This window comes from Bufo bufo, chromosome 1 (assembly GCF_905171765.1).
Source record: "Bufo bufo chromosome 1, aBufBuf1.1, whole genome shotgun sequence".
Lineage (NCBI taxonomy): Eukaryota > Metazoa > Chordata > Amphibia > Anura > Bufonidae > Bufo > Bufo bufo.
This window is the reverse complement of record NC_053389.1, coordinates 498,685,522-498,704,615: the sequence shown is the minus strand read 5'-3', so window position 1 is coordinate 498,704,615 and position 19,094 is coordinate 498,685,522. Positions and strand designations below refer to the sequence as shown.

Here is a 19,094-nt window from a genome sequence, read left to right as displayed (position 1 = left end):
TTGTTAGTGGAAAAAATGGGTTAAAATGGAAAATTAGGCAAAAAAATGAAATTCTCAAATTTCATCGCCATTTGCCAATAACTCCTGTGCAACACCTAAAGGGTTAACGATGTATGTAAAATCAGTTTTGAATAGCTTGAGGGGTGTAGTTTCTTAGATGGGGTCACTTTTAGGGAGTTTCTCCTCTAGGGGTGCATCAGGGGGCTTCAAATGGGACATGGTGTAAATAAACCAGTCCATAAAAATCAGCCCTCCAAAAACCATACGGCGCACCTTTCACTCTACGCCCCGCTGTGTGGCCGTACAGTAGTTTACGGCCACATATTGGGTGTTTCTGTAAACGGCAGAGTCAGGGCAATAAAGATACAGTCTTGTTTGGCTGTTAACCCTTGATTTGTTAGTGGAAAAAATGGGTTAAAATGAAAAATTAGACAAAAAAATGAAATTCTCAAATTTCCTCCCCATTTGCCAATAACTCTTGTGCAACACCTAACGGGTTAACAACGTATGCAAAATCAGTTTTGAATACCTTGAGGGGTGTAGTTTCTTAGATGGGGTCATTTTTGGGTGGTTTCTATAATGTAAGCCTCGCAATGACTTGAGACCTGAACTGGTCCCTAAAAATTGAGTTTTTGTAAATTTCTGAAAAATTTCAAGATTTGCTTCTAAACTTCTAAGCCTTATAACATCCCCAAAAAATAAAATATCATTCCCAAATCAATTCTAACATGAAGTAGACATATGGGGAATGTAAAGTCATCACAATTTTTGGGGGTATTACTATGTATTACAGAAGTAGAGAAACTGAAACTTTGAAATTTGCAAATTTTTCCAAATTTTTTGTTAAATTAGGTATTTTTCGGTGCAAAAAAAATTATTTTTTTGACTTCATTTTACCAGTGTCATGAAGTACAATATGTGACGAAAAAACAATCTCAGAACGGCCTGGATAAGTCAAAGCGTTTTAAAGTTATCAGCACTTAAAGGGACTCTGGTCAGATTTTCAAAAAATGGCCTGGTCCTAAGGTGTAAAAAGGCTGTGTCCTTAAGGGGTTAAGAAGACAGATAAAAAAAAAAAATACTAACTCATCATATCAAAAATATTAAGTCAAGAATAACATTACATTTTTAAAGAATTTAAGTGCCACACAGCATGTTTGCCTTATGGTAGCTGTAATGATTTGGAGGTTTATTGTTCAGATAAGTATCTATAGATGAATACAGTCTGCAGGAAATGGTGCTGTAAAGTCAGCTTTGCAGGGCACTAGGAAGTGGAGGAGGGGAGGCATAGAGAGCCTTATCTGCATATCTTGTCTTATTTAGGCTTCTAACCGTACAAAAAGCTCTATACACCTACAGATTCTGCAGGTCGATTGTCGGGAGGGAAGCATTCCTTCTCAGCAATTGCCTGCTCGCTAGTGGAGGAGACTGCTGCTAATTACATGCAGCAATCTCGTCCTCAGTATGGGGACGAGCGATGGCCCCATACTGAATCATTGTTTGCCGGCAGTTAGATTGTTGTTACACAGCACGATCTGCCGACGGCAAACAGTGATTTTATAAACTTGCTAAAAAATTCCAGTTACCCGATAAATGAGTGTTTCATCGGGTAATCGGTAGCAGTATTACACTGCCAGATCATCGCTAAAGAGTGTTCATACGAATGCTTGTTAGCAACGATCTTGGTGATTGTCTGCAGGTGTAATAGGGCCTTTATTTAATCCCACCCAAAAATGTACTCTTTAGATGTCTACAAACCATGCGGATACATATACAGTAGTCTATGTTCAGCCCCGTGTGTGTGTGTGTTTTCTTTTAGAAGGCCACTAGCAGACACCTCGGACAGCGATTTATCAGAAGCGTAAGGATCAGATGTGGAAATTTAACACATCGAGATTATTGGCTGATCCGACCAAAAATGGCAGGTTCAATTGGCAATAGTTCAGTGTGTATGAGAGACTTTAGTATTTTGAAAATAAATGAAAACACCACCTATATTAAAAAAAATAATGTTTAACATATTTTATCTCATTTTGATGCTTTAGCGTTAAAGTATTTCTGTAATGTTTTTTTCCTGCGCATTTTATGCAGGTTGAATGCACATTTTGAGGTGAACCCAGATTCTTCAATGTCGCGGGCAGATATGTATTCTGAATACCTCTCAACATGCAGTAAATTGGCCAGAGGTGGAATCTTAACTTCGTCTGGATTCTACAAATGTCTACGGTAAGACAAATTGTTCTTAGTTTCTTTTTGGGAATATTGTATACATTGCCTATATTATAGGAATTGTAAAATTGTAAACTTTTTCTCTTTGAATTTCTAATTGCATATTATTTTACTGTCCATTTCTGCACATACTTGTTGGACACTCTCATCAAAAAAATTGAATTCTTCCTGCCTAGCTGTTCCCCTCCCCCAGAAGCCAGCTGAGTACCGCCCCTGGTCTTCTAGGCACTTAACCCTTCCTGGCCAGCCACTTCTTTTAGGCCTGTGCCGGGTTAGAAGTCAGTGCAGTTGCTGATATTCAAATTAACCCTTCATACGTCATCTCAGTCGTATTATAAAAACGGAGGGTCCTCAAAAAAAGGAGCATTTAATAAGGGCCTCGGCCCCCCTCAGCACACATCATAACCGTGCGGTACCAGACTGGGCCCGTGCCCTGTCCCGGTCACAGGAGGACCACCTGCGCAATACAGTGAAGGACCCCCTAAGGATTCCCAATTCTCCCTCCGGGGCCGTTTGGCTGACAATCCTCCACCTGCGCAATCAAGGAGGACCTCTAAAAATCCCAATCCACCCTTCTGGGTTGTGTGGTTGATAATTCTCCGCCTGCGCAATTCAATACAGAACCTCTGACCATCCCAATCCACACTCCGGGGTCGTTTGGTTGATAATGCACCACCTGTGCAATCCAGTGGAGGGACCTCTGGAAGTTCCCATTCCACCCCCTGGGTAGTTTGGTTGATAAGTCCCCAGCTGCGCAGTCTGCGACTGTCAGGGGCATAATTCTGAGGGGTAGACCTACGTGCAAGCGGACCACAGCAGGACATCTTTTCTCTTCGAAATCTCCTCACCCCAACCCTGGGTCACACTCGGACACACCCTCCGTCCCCGGAGTCAGTCCGAGAAGGGGGGGAGGAATCACTAATTCAGACCCTGACATGAATCCGAAGCACGTCCATGGTGGCCAGCAGTACTTGTCGTATGCATTGCCCCCTTCCATAGGCAGAGTAATTGCAATACAGTACTTGCCTTATACATTGTCCCCTGCCATAGGTGGACTAAGTACAATAACACTGTTTTCAGTGCTGGGCGTATACATCCCCCCCTTCTGTAGGTGGCGGAATTGCATCTCCACTGGGTTCAGTACCTGCCGTACGCATTAGCCCCTTCCATAGGTGGCGGGATGACATTATCACTGGTTACAGTGTGTGCTGTATACATTACCCTCTTATAATTGCACTCCCATGGGGTACAGGACTCGCCATATGCACTAGTTCCCACCGTGGGCATCAACCCCCCTTTTATAGGGGAGTATTTCCCTACCACTGACTTAAGTACTTGCCGTATGCATTCCACCTTCCATAGGTAAGGTAATTGCACATGGTCCCGACTGTCGCGCTATCCCTCTCCAAAGGCGAAGTGTTGCACTTCACCGTGCTTCAAGCTACATTACCCCCTTCCACAAGTGATCCACTAGCGGGGAGTACCTAAACACCTCGGCATGCTGCAATTCAACTACGCCACGGCTCTACGTGCCTTCGCTTATTTCACAAGGGGGCGTGGCAACAGTCGGTACCCGTGGGTGCCCGGTACTCTTACTCTAGTGGTATATGGGTGCCGCCAGTGGATACGGTGGCTATTTCTTCTTTTCTTTTGGCGCTGGTTTTAGACATGCTTATAACATCCTCTGTCTTCTCAGGGGGTTGCCTAGCATCACTTGTGTCCTAGAGACCCCCCATCTCCATGGGCCTCTACCGTTCCAGTCGGTCATGATATTGTCCGCTTCAATGCGGAGTGCGTACACCATTGCACATATATGGTGAGTACGTTCCAGCGAGTCGAGTGTTCACTGACTGTATTCTCTATCCACCACTCCTCCTTCTCTGAGGAAGTGGTTATGCTGGCACTCTGGTTTAGCTACTACAGCGTGTTCCCCCACACAGGTGCAGCTTTTTCGCTAATGCTCGAGTTCATAGTCGCTGCAGTGGGACATCCCCCTCAGGGGTCCTACCCTGGCGCTAGCTTGGCAGTTGCTCCTGTTCAGCGCCCTTCCAGGTAGAGTTTTTACAGTAGCTCTACTTCACTGGAGCAGTATAGTACGTGGCTTCTACGGATAGTCTCAGGCCTCCCCCTCACTTTGCGCTGACGGGGCAAGCGCTGGCTACTACTGTGGGAGTGGTATTTGCGTTACCACTACATACTTCGGTTTTGACTGCACAGCTCATTCGTCAGGTGGTGGACTCTTCTAGAACCGAATTTGGTTGCCTCTGCGGGTGGCCCCCTCATATGATGCGGTATGGGGCTAGCAATACAGTGCGACTCCTCTCGTCTGGCTTTCTCCTCAGGCGCAGTTTTTTTTGCGCAGCCACTTAGCGCCGGTCTCAGATGGGGAATGGGCTTCAGTCCTAGCCTATTCCTCTCCTGTCTTTTGCTCCTCTGGCTCATGGTTCATAGCCACCCCGCAAGCCTTGGTAGCTCCTACGTTACTACCTTTCTCTTATCTGCTTTTGCACGGAGTATTAGTTTTGTAGCACTCTGGTCCCGACTGGTGGGCTGTGGCACCCACCACATACCTCCTTCTCCAGGGAATCCTTCCATTGGTCCTGGGCGTGCTAACGGTATCTACACGACAGATTCCCACCTTTCTCTCCCGAGCAAGAGACCCGGAAGCATGCGGCGTGGACGCCCTGGTGTCTCCTTGACAGGAGTTCTCCCTCCTTACGTGTTTTCCCCTTCCCCCTCTTACCCAGAGTTCTACGAAAGATCAGGATCGGTCACTGCCACTCAGAGACTACCTTCTTTCTCAGGCACCGGTCTTCCATCAGCATTTAAGGTCTCTTCGTTTGACGGCGTGGCCATTGAAACCGCCATTCTAACGCGCAGAGGGTTTTCGGCGGATGTCATCCGCACTATGATTCAGGTCAGGAAGCCTGCGTTGTCCTGGATCTATTACATGACCTGGAGGTCCTTCCTGGGTTCTGTAAAATCTGAAATATTCACCACTTCGTTTTTCTCTCCCCACGGTCCTGTCCTTTAATCAGGGTTGGACCTTGGTCTGGCCCTTAGGTCTTTGAAGGGTCAGGTGTCGGCGCTTCTATTCTTTTCCAGCTCCCTCTGCCCCCCTTGGGGCCTGTAAGGACTTTTTTTTTCAGGGAGTGGCACATATGGTTCCTCTGTACCGTTCTCCTTTACCGCATTGGGATCTGAGTTTAGTCCTCTCAGCGCTCCAGGCTTCCCCCCTGGAGCCCTTGCGGGAGATTTCTCTCAGACTCCTGTCCTGGAAGGTAGTTTTTCTGGTCGCTATCACTTCCATCAGACGGGTGTCTGAGTTGGCGGTGCTCTCTTGCAGAGAACTCTTCCTTGTTATTCATAGTGACAAGGTGGTTCGCCGGCCTGTCCCTTCTTTTCTTCCGAAGGTGGTCTCTGACTTCCATATTAACAAGGAAATTGTCCTTTCCTCACTATCCCTCTCCTTCACGCTCTAAGGAAAAGGAGTTACACCATTTGGATGTTATCAGAGCTCTGAAGATCTATTTAGCAGCCTCCGGTCCCTTCCGCCGTACGGATCCTTTTTTTGTCATTCCGGAGGGTCCTCGAAAGGGATTGGCGGCTTCCAAGGTGGCAATAGCGCGCTAAATTTGGTCTACAATTGCTGAAGCATACCGCGCCCGAAGCAGGGTTCCGCCCTTAGGTGTCACGGCTCACTCCACCAGAGCAGTGGGCGCATCTTGGGCTCCGAGGAATCGCTCTTCGGCTGCACAGTTGTGTAAGGCGGCTACTTGTCCTCCTTACACACATTAACAAAATTTTACCATGTGCATACTTTGCATCGGCGGACGCTGCCTTAGGCCGCATGGTCTTGCAGTTGGCAGTTTCTTAGATGCCTGCAGGGACGCTTGCTTCCATCGGTCTGTGGTTTTTCCCTCCCTGTGGACTGCTTTTGGGCGTCCCACGGTTCCTGTGTCCCCCAATGAATATGGGCGAGAAAAGGAGACTTTTGTATAACTTACCAGTAAAATCTCTTTCTCGCTCTTCATTGGGGGACACAGTACCCACCCAGTATTGTTGTTCAACCACAGTTGTGGCAGTTGCTGGTTTGAACCCCGTTGGGTCCTTGGCATGGTTGGTGTTCCATGTTTTTTTCTTTGGTTGGCTTGCTTCTCCTACTGCTTGTACACAAACTGAAGCTCCTTCTCCAGGCTGGAGGGGGTATAGCTGCCAGGGGAGGAGCTAACAGCTTTTACTAGTGTCAACGCCTCCTAGAGGACATAGCTATACCCACGGTTCCTGTGTCCCCCAATGAATATGGGCGAGAAAGAGATTTTACTGGTAAGTTATACAAAAATCTCCTTTTTTCCAAATTTTCTTCTTTAAAGCAAAACTATTTGAATTTGGCATTGCTGTAATGGTACTGACCCACAGAATAAGGCCTCTTTCACACTACCGTTTTTTTTTTTTTCCGTTTTGCGGACCGTTTTTTGCGTTCCGTATACGGTCCGTATACGGAACCATTCATTTCAATGGTTCCGCAAAAAAAAACGGAATGTGTTCCGTATGCATTCCGTTTCTGTATTTCCGTTTTTCCGTTCCGTTGAAAGATAGAACATGTCCTATTATTGCCCGCAAATCACTGTCCGTGGCTCCATTCAAGTCAATGGGTCCGCAAAAAAAACGGAACACATACGGAAATGCATCCGTATGTCTTCCGTTTCCGTTCCGTTTTTTCTGAACCATCTATTGAAAATATTATGGCCAGCCCAATTTTTTCAATGTAATTACTGTATACTGTATATGCCATACGGAAACACAACGGAACCAAAAAAACGGAACAACGGATCCGTTAAAAACGGAACGCAAAACACTGAAATGGACATACTGTAGTGTGAAAGAGGCCTTACCGTAATGTTAACATTTTTAATGCCCAAGAATTGCCGTAAATGCAAAACTCATAAATCCTTGGCTGCATTGAATTTTTTTCCCTCCCAAATTCACTTTATTCAGAACTTTTTTCCACTTTCCTAATAGATTGTATGGAATATTAAATGGTTCCATTAGAAAGTACAACTTGTCCTGCAAAAGACAAGCCCTCATTGCTGTGAATGTAAATATGAGTTATTGCTCTTGGAAGGCAGGGAGGGAAAAAAATGAAAATTGGCCCTGTCCTTAAGGGGTTGTTGGGTCAGATGATGGAATATTGCTGGAAGATTCTTGCCCACAGTCTACTTATTTATGTTCTTTCTTACTTGCCTTTTTTTAAGTTTGTTGTATTTAAAAGGGGTCTCTGATTATTTAAAATGGTGGCCAGCAACCTGTCCTAGAATGTGAGTAGGACTGGTTGCCTCACTCACAATTTTGCCTAAGAACACTTCCATGAATAAAGAATGGTGTCAAAATATCCCCCAACAGCAACTTCTCCCAAGCATCCAGGAGTAATTCGGTGATGAACAATTCTTTTTTCAGCATGATGGAGCATCGGGTCACAAGACAGAAGTGGCAACGAAACTGTCCCGTTAACAAAACATTCATATTTTGGTCCATGGCCAGGAAACTCCCCAGATCTCAATCCGATTGAGAACCTGTGGTCAATCCTCAAAAAGCAGGTCAACAGACAAAAAACTGAAATTGTGACAAATACCAAGCATTGATTTGGCAAGAATGGGTTTCCATTAGTCAGGATTTGGCATAGCTGCTGATATCCAGCATGCCAGGGCGTATTGCAGAAGCCTTGAAAAAGAAGGGTCAGCAACACTGGAAGTATTAAGCCTTTCCATAAACTTGATGTATTTGTCAATAAAAGTAAAAAAAAAAAATAATAAACACTTATGAAAAGCTTATGATTGTACTTCAGTATACCATAGAAATATCTGACAAAAACATCAAAAAATGCTGAAGCAGCAAACGTAGAAATCAAAATTTGTGTCCGTCTTAAAGCTTTTGCCATCGTTGTAGTAAGGGAAACGGGTTGCAGAAAGTGAGTTTGATTTCATAATTTCATTTTTTATTTTTTTTATTTTTTCAGGTCAGTGTTCCAAAACCACAACATCAAGAGAGTGGAAGATCCAAACAATAATGGGCAAGCTCATATTCATGTGTCTGGTGTGAAAAGAAGGGCCTTACCACTTCCCATTCAGATGTACTATCAGCAGCAGCCAGCTTCTAATGTTTCAGACACAAATGCAGCAGGTTAGTATGGAGGGGTTTCCACTCAATACATAGGATGTTGGCATGAAGTGCTGCATATTTGCATATTTTACAGACTGCAACTTTGGATGGTGATGTACTTTCTGAGAACTTGATGTCTTAAACCACTTACATCATAGCGTAATGGAATTGTCACCTCAGACATTGGTTGCATATCCTGGAAATAAGTGCAGGTCCCAACTCTAGGACCCACCCCTATCTATTTTGGGCGTGCTCTACATTAATTTCTATTCCAAAAAGGCCGACTGAGATGGGACCTGCACTTATCTGACATTGGTGATATATTGTAGCAATATGCCACCAATGTCTGAGGTGAGCCAACCCCATACTCTGGGAAAACCTCCTTTAAGGGGAAAAAGATATTCTCCACCTACATGCATATATTGTAATCGTATTTGTCCCACAAGATAAGATTGGTATTTAATATATGTCACACTGAAGTTTATCTAATAGCCAATTATTGCTTTTGTGTTCCCAGGAGTACCACAAGGAGCAGTAAATCCCTTCCAGAGAACTGTAGCACCTAACCAAGTTACTAATCTCACTGCAACGCAGATGTCTTTTCCTATTCAAGGTGTCCACAGTGTGGCCCAGACAGTTTGCCGTATGCCACAGAATCTGCATGGTCAGGCCCAGCAACAACAGAATACCACAGTGACTGTAATTCAGAATAAAACTCCAATATCGTGTGAAATGGTTAGAGCTGCAGTAATACAGGGTTCTGTGCAGCATTCAGCAGTTCCTGTCAGTATTGCTTTGGGAGGATCAACACAAGCTTCTCTAGTTCACAGCAATCCAGGGCAGCAGCCTTCTGTTACAGTTGTGGGTTCTCAGGCCTTGTTTCACCATCCTTCTGTCATTCAGCAGCAATCGCCTTTACACACTGTGGTACCTGGTCAGTTAACATCAGGCACGCCGGTAGCTGTTATACAACAAACAGTCCCTCAAGGTCATATATTTGGCAGAGTGCAGAGTTTGTCAGCAGGTACATCTGGACTGCCACAAGGTCAGCAGCTAATCACCACATCCTCTCAAAGTGTTCATGTCCCATCCCAACAATCCCCAGCTTCCAACCAGCAGAAAGATACAGTAATCATAACCCCACAACAATATGTAACGACGTCCTCCTCTAACATTGCTACAACTGTACAAAGTTTCCATGTAGCAGCAGGACAAGTGGTTACAATAGCTGGTGTTCAGAATCCTCAGACCTCTAGAATAGGATTTCAAAACATAGCCCCAAAACCTCTGAATTCTCAGCAAGTATCCTCAACAACTGTAGTTCAGCAACCATCACAGCAGCAACCCCAGCAAAGTGTAGTCATTGTCAGCCAGCCAGCCCAACCTGGTCAAGCGTACGCACCAGCCATTCACCAAATAGTTCTCACGAATCCAGCTGCAATTCAGGCAGGACAGACTGTCCAGCTAACTGGCCAGACAAATCTAACACCTTCCTCTTCTCCAATCCCAACTCCAAATAATCAGCTCCCACCAGTAATGACTTCTTCCCCCATCACTTCAATTTCACAAGGACCCCCTCCTACTGTTAGCCAGATGCTTTCGGTAAAAAGGCAACAGTTGTCACCAGCACCTCACCAACAGCAGCAGGCACAAGCTTATCAACAACCGCAGGCACAGCAGTCACAGCCATCCCAACAGGTACAAGTACAGGTTCAGCAGCAGCAGACCCAAAGTGGAGGTGTTGGACACTCTAGTCCTGCTGAGTCCAGCCTCATTAAACAGTTGTTGCTTCCCAAACGGGGACCTTCAACGCCTGGAGGGAAACTCATACTCCCAGCCCCGCAGATACCACCTCCCAACAATGCAAGAGCACCTAGCCCTCAGGTGGTGTATCAAGTAGCCAATAATCAGACCCCTTCATTTGGTGTACAAGGGCAGACGGCCACTCCACAAATACTTGTTGGGCAACAAAACGTGCAATTAGTGCAGAGTACAATGCAGAATCAAACTGCGGTACAGACTGTTCCAATTTCAAATCTACAAATTTTACCAGGTCAGTTGATCTCGAACTCTCCAGCAACGATATTTCAAGGAACTTCTGGCAATCAAGTCACAATAACAGTTGTGCCAAACACAAGTTTTGCTACTGCAACCGTAAGCCAGGGAAATACACCTCAAATTATTGCACCTATGAGTGGGACACAACCTGGAGTGGGATTACAGGTACAAACACTACCAGCTGCTCTTACACAGCCAGGCGGGCAAATACCCGCATCTGCTCCTTCTCCCCCTTTTAAGGGGGATAAAATAATTTGCCAAAAAGAGGAAGAGGCAAAAGAAGCGACAGGCTTGCACCTGCACGAACGTAAAATTGAAGTAATGGAAAATCCGTCTTGTCCGAAAGGTTCTGTTAACACCAGCAATGGGGAAACGAGTGGAAATGAAGTACAAATGGGAAACCTTTTGAATGGCAAAAAGTGTGACTCCAGTCTACCTCCTTCAAACTCAGGGAAAATGCTGAATGAGGCCAGTCAAGTGGTCACTAATGGGGCATCTGTGGAACTGGGGGGAAATGGAGCTGCTTTGAAACAGAACACTGACCAGAGTGATATACAAGATGGTAAAACAGACTTGAAAAAGCCACAGGTTAATGGGGTTTGTGATTTTGAAAAGGGAGACTGTTCACATCTGAGCAAAAACATTCCTAATCACAAAGCTTCCAACCACGTAGGAAATGGGGAAATATCTCCAATGGAGCAACAGGACCTTCTGGATTCTGCGCAACAAGTTACTGCCAAAGGTGATCAAGTGGAGAGGCTTTCCAATGGACCTATACTAGCCAACAGTTTGTCACATTTTGCAAGTAGTACAAATGATGTTTCGAACCTTGCAATCCAGATACAATGTGGTAATGCAACAGATTTACCCAATGGACCTGTAGTTTCCAGTTTGAATTCAGATGTGCCTCAGCAACGTCCGACTGTTGTCGTCTCAACCCAGTCTACATCTTCTGTTTTACCGGGTCATCAGGTTATTGCGGTGCCCCATATAGGAACTAGGATCACTCAGCCTGCGCTGCCTCCAGATACCCGCTCTACTAATGGCACAGCAGAATCCAAAGCTGTTAAACGACCAGCAGAGGACAATGACAGGGAATCTGTCCCAGTTATTCCCAATAAAGTGGGAGTAAGGATTGTTACAATCAGTGACCCCCACAATGCTGGCTGTAGTGCAACTATGGTCGCTGTGCCAGCAGGTGTTGATCCAAACACTGTAGCTAAAGTAGCAATAGAAAGTGCTGTGCAGCAAAAGCAGCAGCAGCATCCACATACTTTCGTACAGACAGTTGTTGCACAGGTAAGTCTTGTCTGCAAGTGTTTGGTGCTAGAAAAATGAGCGTATGTCTCCTATGTATTTGATTTGTGCCATTTTACAAGTAGGAGTACCGACCTTTAGCTGTAATATGCTATCCTTACATTGGGTGGTATATGAAGCCGGACTGACTTCTGAAAATAGTACATGCGACTATTTTTGCAACTCCCACAGAAGTGAATGGAGAGAGCCCATCCACCTCTTCATTCACTGCCATCACGAGACAGTGACCCGCAACTATCAGACATTTAGGGTACCTGCACACGAGTGCGGATGAAAGCATAAATGATCCACACGAATTTCTGTGCAGATTTATTTGCACTTCTGCATAATATCTGCACCCAAATCCGCAATTTCCAACAGCGGTTTTTGGTGCGGATTTGAGGACCTTTTGCTGCAGATTTCGCACTTCGTTGGAAAAGGGTGAAATCCGCAGCTAAAACTGCACACATAAGTGACCTGCTGGGAATCTGGAAATGTGCACAGCGGGTCAGTTGCTGCACAGAAAAGTACTGTATACACGAGATTAGTGTAATCTCATACACTTTGCTGGTACTGTACTACGCTGCGGTTTATCTGCATGGGAATCCGCGTGGAAACAAACAGACATATTCCACAACATGTACAGGTGTTCTTATGGCATATCCTGTGGGAATACTATTTTAAAGAATAAAGCTCCCATTCATGTCTGGATCTGCATGGACAGTTGAGTAACACTGCAAATAATTCTTGAATTGCATGACGACATCCTCACCCTTGGTATCCATAAGTTCTGTGTGCTGTCTAGCTGCAGTTGCTCGCCCCCTGCTGGTTCGTCTTTGCTTTCTTTTTTACTTCTGGCAACCAGTCTTTGTGCAGATATATTTTCAGGAGAATATGGTTAGGAATGATCAATGCTCATGAATCATTTAATGCTTCTAATGTTATATTAGCATGTGGACAAGTGTTACAATCAATTGGGTATCAGGACTTGACCCATTGCACTGTTCACACTTGTACTTAAGCGTTTCCATGAAGGTTTTTTGTATTTTTTTTTTAATGGCAAGTCTGCAGTATTTAGGACTATTATTGCTTTCAAAATTACAGTAAGGGTACGTCCACGGGGGACATAGACAGTGCGGATTTGCCATTAAGGATTTGGGTGTGTCAGGTCCCCAGAGTTCTACAGTACCAGCAAAATGAGATTTAAAGAAATCTCATCTATGTCTGCAAAAAATAAATATGCAGTGTAAATTGAGCTGCTTTTCAGATTTTAAATGTGTAAGATTTCATTTTATGATGTGGAAATGCACAGTAGATATCACCCTTAGGGCCCATTCAGACGGCCGTAGTGCTTTGTGGATCCGCAAAACACGGATAACCGGCCATGTGCGTTCCAGAATTTGCACACCGCACATGGCCGCAACCATAATAGAAAATGTCAATAGGACTATCTTTTCCGAGGAGCCGCGGAACGTAACCACGGATGCGGACAGCACACGGTGTGCTGAATGCATCTTTTGTGGCCGCATTGAAATAAATGGGTCCGCCCGCACCCGTTCCGCAAAACTGCGGAACGGATGCGGACTTATTCATATGGCCATCTAAATGATCCCTTAGCAATGCATAGTGTGAAATCTGCAGCTTATCAGGAGCAAAATCTGCAACTAAACCACACCAGAGATTCGGTTCTGTGGATCCACAGCTTATCTGTCCCAAGTGGATGTACCCTTAGGGCTCATGCACATGGCCGTTCCGTGCATTGGGGACCACAGTGGTCTCGCACGTGACTGTCACATTTGCTGCCACTTCGCTTATTCTCTATTTACAGTGCATGGATAGTCAATCCCATAGAGAATGAATAGTGCACTTGCGTGACTGTTGCTCCATTCAAATGGGGGCATAGGACCCCGCCGGGCCCCAGCTAGCAAACACATCTCATCTTTTTTGTGTGTAGGTGATAAGTTAGGGCATGATAAACCCTTTAATGCCGCAATAGGCCAATCCGGGAAACGCGCTCCGTGTGACTGAACACTGCATCTGTGATGTGAACTCACAATATCGTACACGTGCGGTTTGTTCCTGACTGCCGATCTACTGAACTGTATTCATAGTGTTATGTGAGTGCAGTATAGAAGAGCCGCGGTCAAGCACCAATACACAGTATTATAAATCATTATCATATCAGAGGAACAGTGTTCAGTCCGGGAAACAGCTGTCACATGGAACATGTTTCCCAGTCTGAATACGCTCATGTGAGATTAGCTTTAAATGTCAGGTATGCTTGAAACAATGTTTTTAGAGATAAGCGAATTTCATATTTTCACGCTTCGTTTGGTGGTAAAAGCAGAATTGACGGAATGCCTTTAGAAGTCATAATAGAAGTCTATGGCCTGATAAAACGGATCCGTCCCATTTCTGTTATGCAGGAGAGGCCTCCCCTGCACAACGGAAATGGGACAGATCCGTTTTGCAGGCCATAGACTTCTATTATGACTTCTAAAGGCATTCCGTTATGCATTCCGGATAGAAAAGCATTATGGTCCATGGTAACGAAATCCATAACGCAATTCTGCTTTTACCACCAAATGAAGCGTGAACGAATTTCAAAAATATAATAGTCGCTCATCCCTAATGTTTTCTACCCTTATGAAACCTGTGCGCCAACCAAATCCAGGTCTGATATACTTCTAAATATTTGTAAATGAAATTGATATGCATTAAAGTATAACTGTCGTATTTTTTTTTTTTTGGAGTATTGGATTGTGGTGATTAATATCTCCTTGGTGGCCCTATTTCAACTTTTCACTGTGTATTCAATAACCCCTTAATTCCACATTTTTGTTCCCTGTACTGCCTACTTTTACCTGTGCTTAAAATAGGGTTGCTAGGCATGGTCCGTCTGTTGAAGGACGGAGGACGCAGAAGCAGGCTGTGTGCAAGGTCAGATTACTGACAGCCAGGGACTGTAAGTAAATGATTAAAGCCAGGTCCTCACCAGCAGCTGATAACAGTGCCTGGGCTGTGTGCACTTCTCCCTGTCCCTGCGCTTGGCAGACGCTCCCTCACTCAGCAGAGCTGGAGAAGTAGAGTTGAACCAGCGCAGACCAGGGAAGGGAGATCTGCCATCTGCTCAGTGTATAAATGAAAGCAACATGTGGTAAGAGGACCCCTTTGTGCTACATGAGATTAAGGCTACTTTCACATTTGCGTTCAGAGAGGATCCGTCTGCTGTCTGCACAGACGGATCCGCTCCTATAATGCAGACGTTTGGATCCGTTCAGAACGGATCCGTCTGCATTATAGTTTAGAAAAATTTCTAAGTGTGAAAGTAGTTCAGACGGATCCGTCCAGACTTTACATTGAAAGTCAATGGGGACGGATCCGTTTGAAAATTGAGCCATATTGTGTCATCTTCAAGCGGATCCGTCCCCATTGACTTACATTGTAAGTCTGGACGGATCCGTTTGCCTCCGCACGGATCCGTCTGCAAGCAGTGTTCGGGTGTCCGCTTGCTGAGCGGAACGGAGGCTGAACGCTGCCAGACTGATGCATTCTGAGCGGATCCGCATCCACTCAGAATGCATTGGGGCAGTACGGATGCGTTCGGGGCCGCTTGTGAGCCCCCTTCAAACGGAGCTCACAAGCGGAGCCCGGAACGCTAGTGTGAAAGTAGCCTAACCCTTTAGGGGGAGGGCTCTGGTTACTGACACTTTTGGGGGCCATTGTTACTGGCTAGTGAGGGCAGGCGGGATTAGCCTCAGGGTGAGGGCAGTGGCGGCCATCTTAACTGAATAGTGAAATTGCAGTTTTATGCAGACTGGTTGCTAAGGGCTGAATCTTATTAAATATGAGGTAAGTCAGTCTAATAGTAACTGATTCTGGAATATCATGTTATTAGTAACTACATATATGAAAATTGAAATTGGGGTCTAAATGGGACAGTTATCCTTTAAAGTGGAACAGCAGAGTTATCTACAGTAATGTGTGATGTTTAGCTGGTTTCCACAGTTTTGCAATTTTGAATGAATGGACTGTGGTTACCCTGCGGCACTTGTATATATGAAACCTACAAATAACTACCAGACCGCTTATGAATTAATGTCATTTTATTACATGATTACAAATATCACACAAACATGATAAAAAGAACATTAGTGCAGGGAAAAAGCGACATCATCTGGAGGATAAACACAGCGGATACTACGTCCATAAATCAGTCCATCTGTATACACATGATTAACAGTAAAGTGCAAGTGCAAAAGCCATGTTCATTCACAATCAAAAGGACATTGAACGGTTACCCATGCTGTGTTTCCTCCAGGATGGCGCCAACACAGTCGCGCTTTTCGGCGAACCTTCGTCTGGGGGTGGCGTCATCACTGGGGGACACAGTTTAAATACACCAGCCAACCAATCACCATACATAAAATGATGATCTTACTCTATATCATCTGTGTAGCTCTGGGAATAAGATGCAGTCACGACAAACAGCGCTCGGGGGTCGTGTGGTCTGCGTTGTACCACGTGATCACAGCCGCATTCATGTGATGTCGTCAGCACGGAATCGCGTCACATAGTATCGCTAGTCCGTGCCTCCACCATCAATTGAAACATTGCGCATGCCAGACCTAATAGTCGTTGAATTTGCCGCATATTCTATATAAGCAAGAGATAGAAACATGGGAACAAATAAAGAAATAGATAATTATAAATGAAATTTCTTACCAGTATTGTCATTTCATTTATAATTATCTATTTCTTTATTCGCTTTTTCATTGCACTAATGTTCTTTTAGGCTACTTTCACACTAGCGTTCGGGGCTCCGCTTGTGAGCTCCGTTTGAATGGGCTCACAAGTGGCCCCGAACGCATCCGTCCAGCCCTAATGCATTCTGAGTGATGCGGATCCGCTCAGAATGCCTCAGACTGGCAGCGTTCAGCCTCCGCTCAGCAGGCGGACACCCGAACGCTGCTTCCAGCGTTCGGGTGTCCGCCTGGCCGTGCGGAAGCAAACTGATCCGTCCAGACTTACAATGTAAGTCAATGGGGACGGATCCGTTTGAAGATGACACAATATGGCTCAATTTTCAAACGGATCCGTCCCCCATTGACTTTCAATGTAAAGTCTGGACGGATCCGTCTGAACTACTTTCACACTTAGAATTTTTTCTAAACTATAATGCAGACGGATCCGTTCTGAATGGATCCAAACGTCTGCATTATAGGAGCGGATCCGTCTGAGCAGACATCAGACAGACCCGCACTGAATGCAAGTGTGAAAGTAGCCTAAATCATGTTTGTGTGATATTTGTAATCATGTAATAAAATGACATTCATAAGCGGTCTGGTAGTTATTTGTAGGTTTCATATTATGGTGTATACCATAGGCTTATACTGGTTATTTACTCTTTGAGTAGTAGAAGGATCCCTGGTTGGGGCATATATTGGGTTATGGCACTTGTATGTATATTGTTGTTCCTGGGTGAACTGTAGTCGTTCTTTCTTCTGATTGGTGAGGGTCCCAGGGATTGAACTCTTGCATCATTGTACACTGTTGGCTATTCTAGAGAGCTGGGGCCCTACAACACTGGCGATCAGTCACCATCAGCAGGACGCTCACTGCCACAATAAAGGAACAATACTAACGAAAACAGGTTGTACAGAATAAGAAAAAACGTGTCTGCTCTCTACAGCACCACCCCGGTCCATGGTGTGCTGAATGGCTATTTAAAGGGGTTGTGTCATCCATTACTAAAGAGCGATGGGACTAAGCCCCAAACCACCAGGAGGCTGGAAAACTGAGGAGCTGGCCAGTTCTCTATTTCAGTAGCTCTACACTGTTTCCGTAGCTCACATGCACTGCAATGGGAGCTACCCAAAGAGTGGAATGCTGGCCTGCTCTGCCGTTTCCCAGCCACCTAGTGGTCGGGGTTTAGTGCCTTCTCGCCTAGTAACGGCATGATGATACAACCCCTTTGAGGAAGCTGAGACGCAATGCCACCCACTAGTAGTGGACAGATGTCTTATTTACTTTTTGTGTGGAAGTGGTCTGTTTTTGGATCCTGTACAACCCCTATAACCATCTTTTCTATAGAGACAGCCTATATCTTCTATAGAGAGAGCCTGCCAATCTGTTTGTGGTTGTAAGGCTATATGCAATGTTCACACAGTGTTACAGCCGAATGCAGAGCACCGCTACATCAGGAAAAAGTTGTGTGTGTGTCTTTCTTTTTTTTTTTTGTCTTTTACTTTCTGCCATGCCACTATTGTATATGTGTACATACCTTCACAACCACAGTTTTGTCACAGGTCTGTTTTAAGAAGCGGTTCCAGCAATTGTTCCCACAGCTACTTCTATCACAAGCATGATCAGCCTTTTGTACCTGATAAAGTGGAGCACAAATAAATCATGAGGGGTTTTGGCAGTTACATTGTACTTCGTTTCACACAAGACTAAAGCAGCACAACTCAGTGCATTGTTAACGGGGTTTTCAGAGATTCTGATATTGATGACCCTTCCTCGGGATAGTCCAAACAGAATCATTGGCAGCATATCCTGAGGGTCCATTCACATGTCCGTAAGTGTTTTGCGGATCCGCAAAACACTGACACCGGCAATGTGCATTTCGCATTTAGTGGACCGCACATCACCGGCACTAGAATAGAAAATGCCTTTTCTTGTCTGCAGTTGCAGTTCATTCTTCGGGAATGAAATTGCAGATGCAGACGGCACATAACATCCATTCCGGCATCATTGAAAATGAATGGGTCCGCAAAATCCAAAACGGATCCGGGAAAAAATTGCAGACGTGTGAATGGACCCTTAAAGGGTTCTTTATTTAAACTGGGTCCATAAAAGTGCACAAAAAGTGCCAAAGAGCGTGCAACATTTCGACTACATTGCAGTCTCTCGTACAATGTAGTCGAAACGTTGCACTATTTTTGGCACTTTTTGTACATTTTTATGGACCCAGTTTGAATAAAGAACCCTTTAAGGATATGCTGCCGTCGATTATTTAGACTATGGAGCGATCGCCACAGATCCATGGTTCCTGAGGGAGTCTAGAGGGTAGATTGGTGCTGCTTTCACTTTACGCTTTCTTCCTCAGGATAGGTCATCCATACCAGATTGGTGGGGGTCTGACACCCAGGATCAGCCGTTTCGTGAGCACAACGCCATCTGTTGGCAGAGCCATGCCTGAGCTTTGTGACTGACTGAATGTGACGTCACTGGCCTAGGAAGAGGGTGCGGTGCTCATCGGTGCATCGTAGTTTCTCCAAACAGCTGATCAGAGGGATGCCAGGTGTCGCACTCCTGCCGATCTGATTGATGTATCATGAGGATAGGTCATC

The 19,094-nt window shown here is 45.0% G+C and overlaps 1 protein-coding gene across 2 annotated transcripts in view; it reads left to right on the top strand.

The window, feature by feature from the left end:
• ARID2 (AT-rich interaction domain 2) overlaps nucleotides 1-19,094 on the top strand; it is a 97,573-nt gene that overhangs the window by 63,661 nt on the left and 14,818 nt on the right. For both annotated transcript variants that reach the window (XM_040410629.1, XM_040410621.1), the window contains exons 13-15: nucleotides 2,092-2,226; nucleotides 8,246-8,409; nucleotides 8,906-11,745. In XM_040410629.1, coding sequence (XP_040266563.1) covers nucleotides 2,092-2,226; nucleotides 8,246-8,409; nucleotides 8,906-11,745 — 3,139 coding nt within the window. The remainder of the gene's footprint in view (nucleotides 1-2,091; nucleotides 2,227-8,245; nucleotides 8,410-8,905; nucleotides 11,746-19,094) is intronic.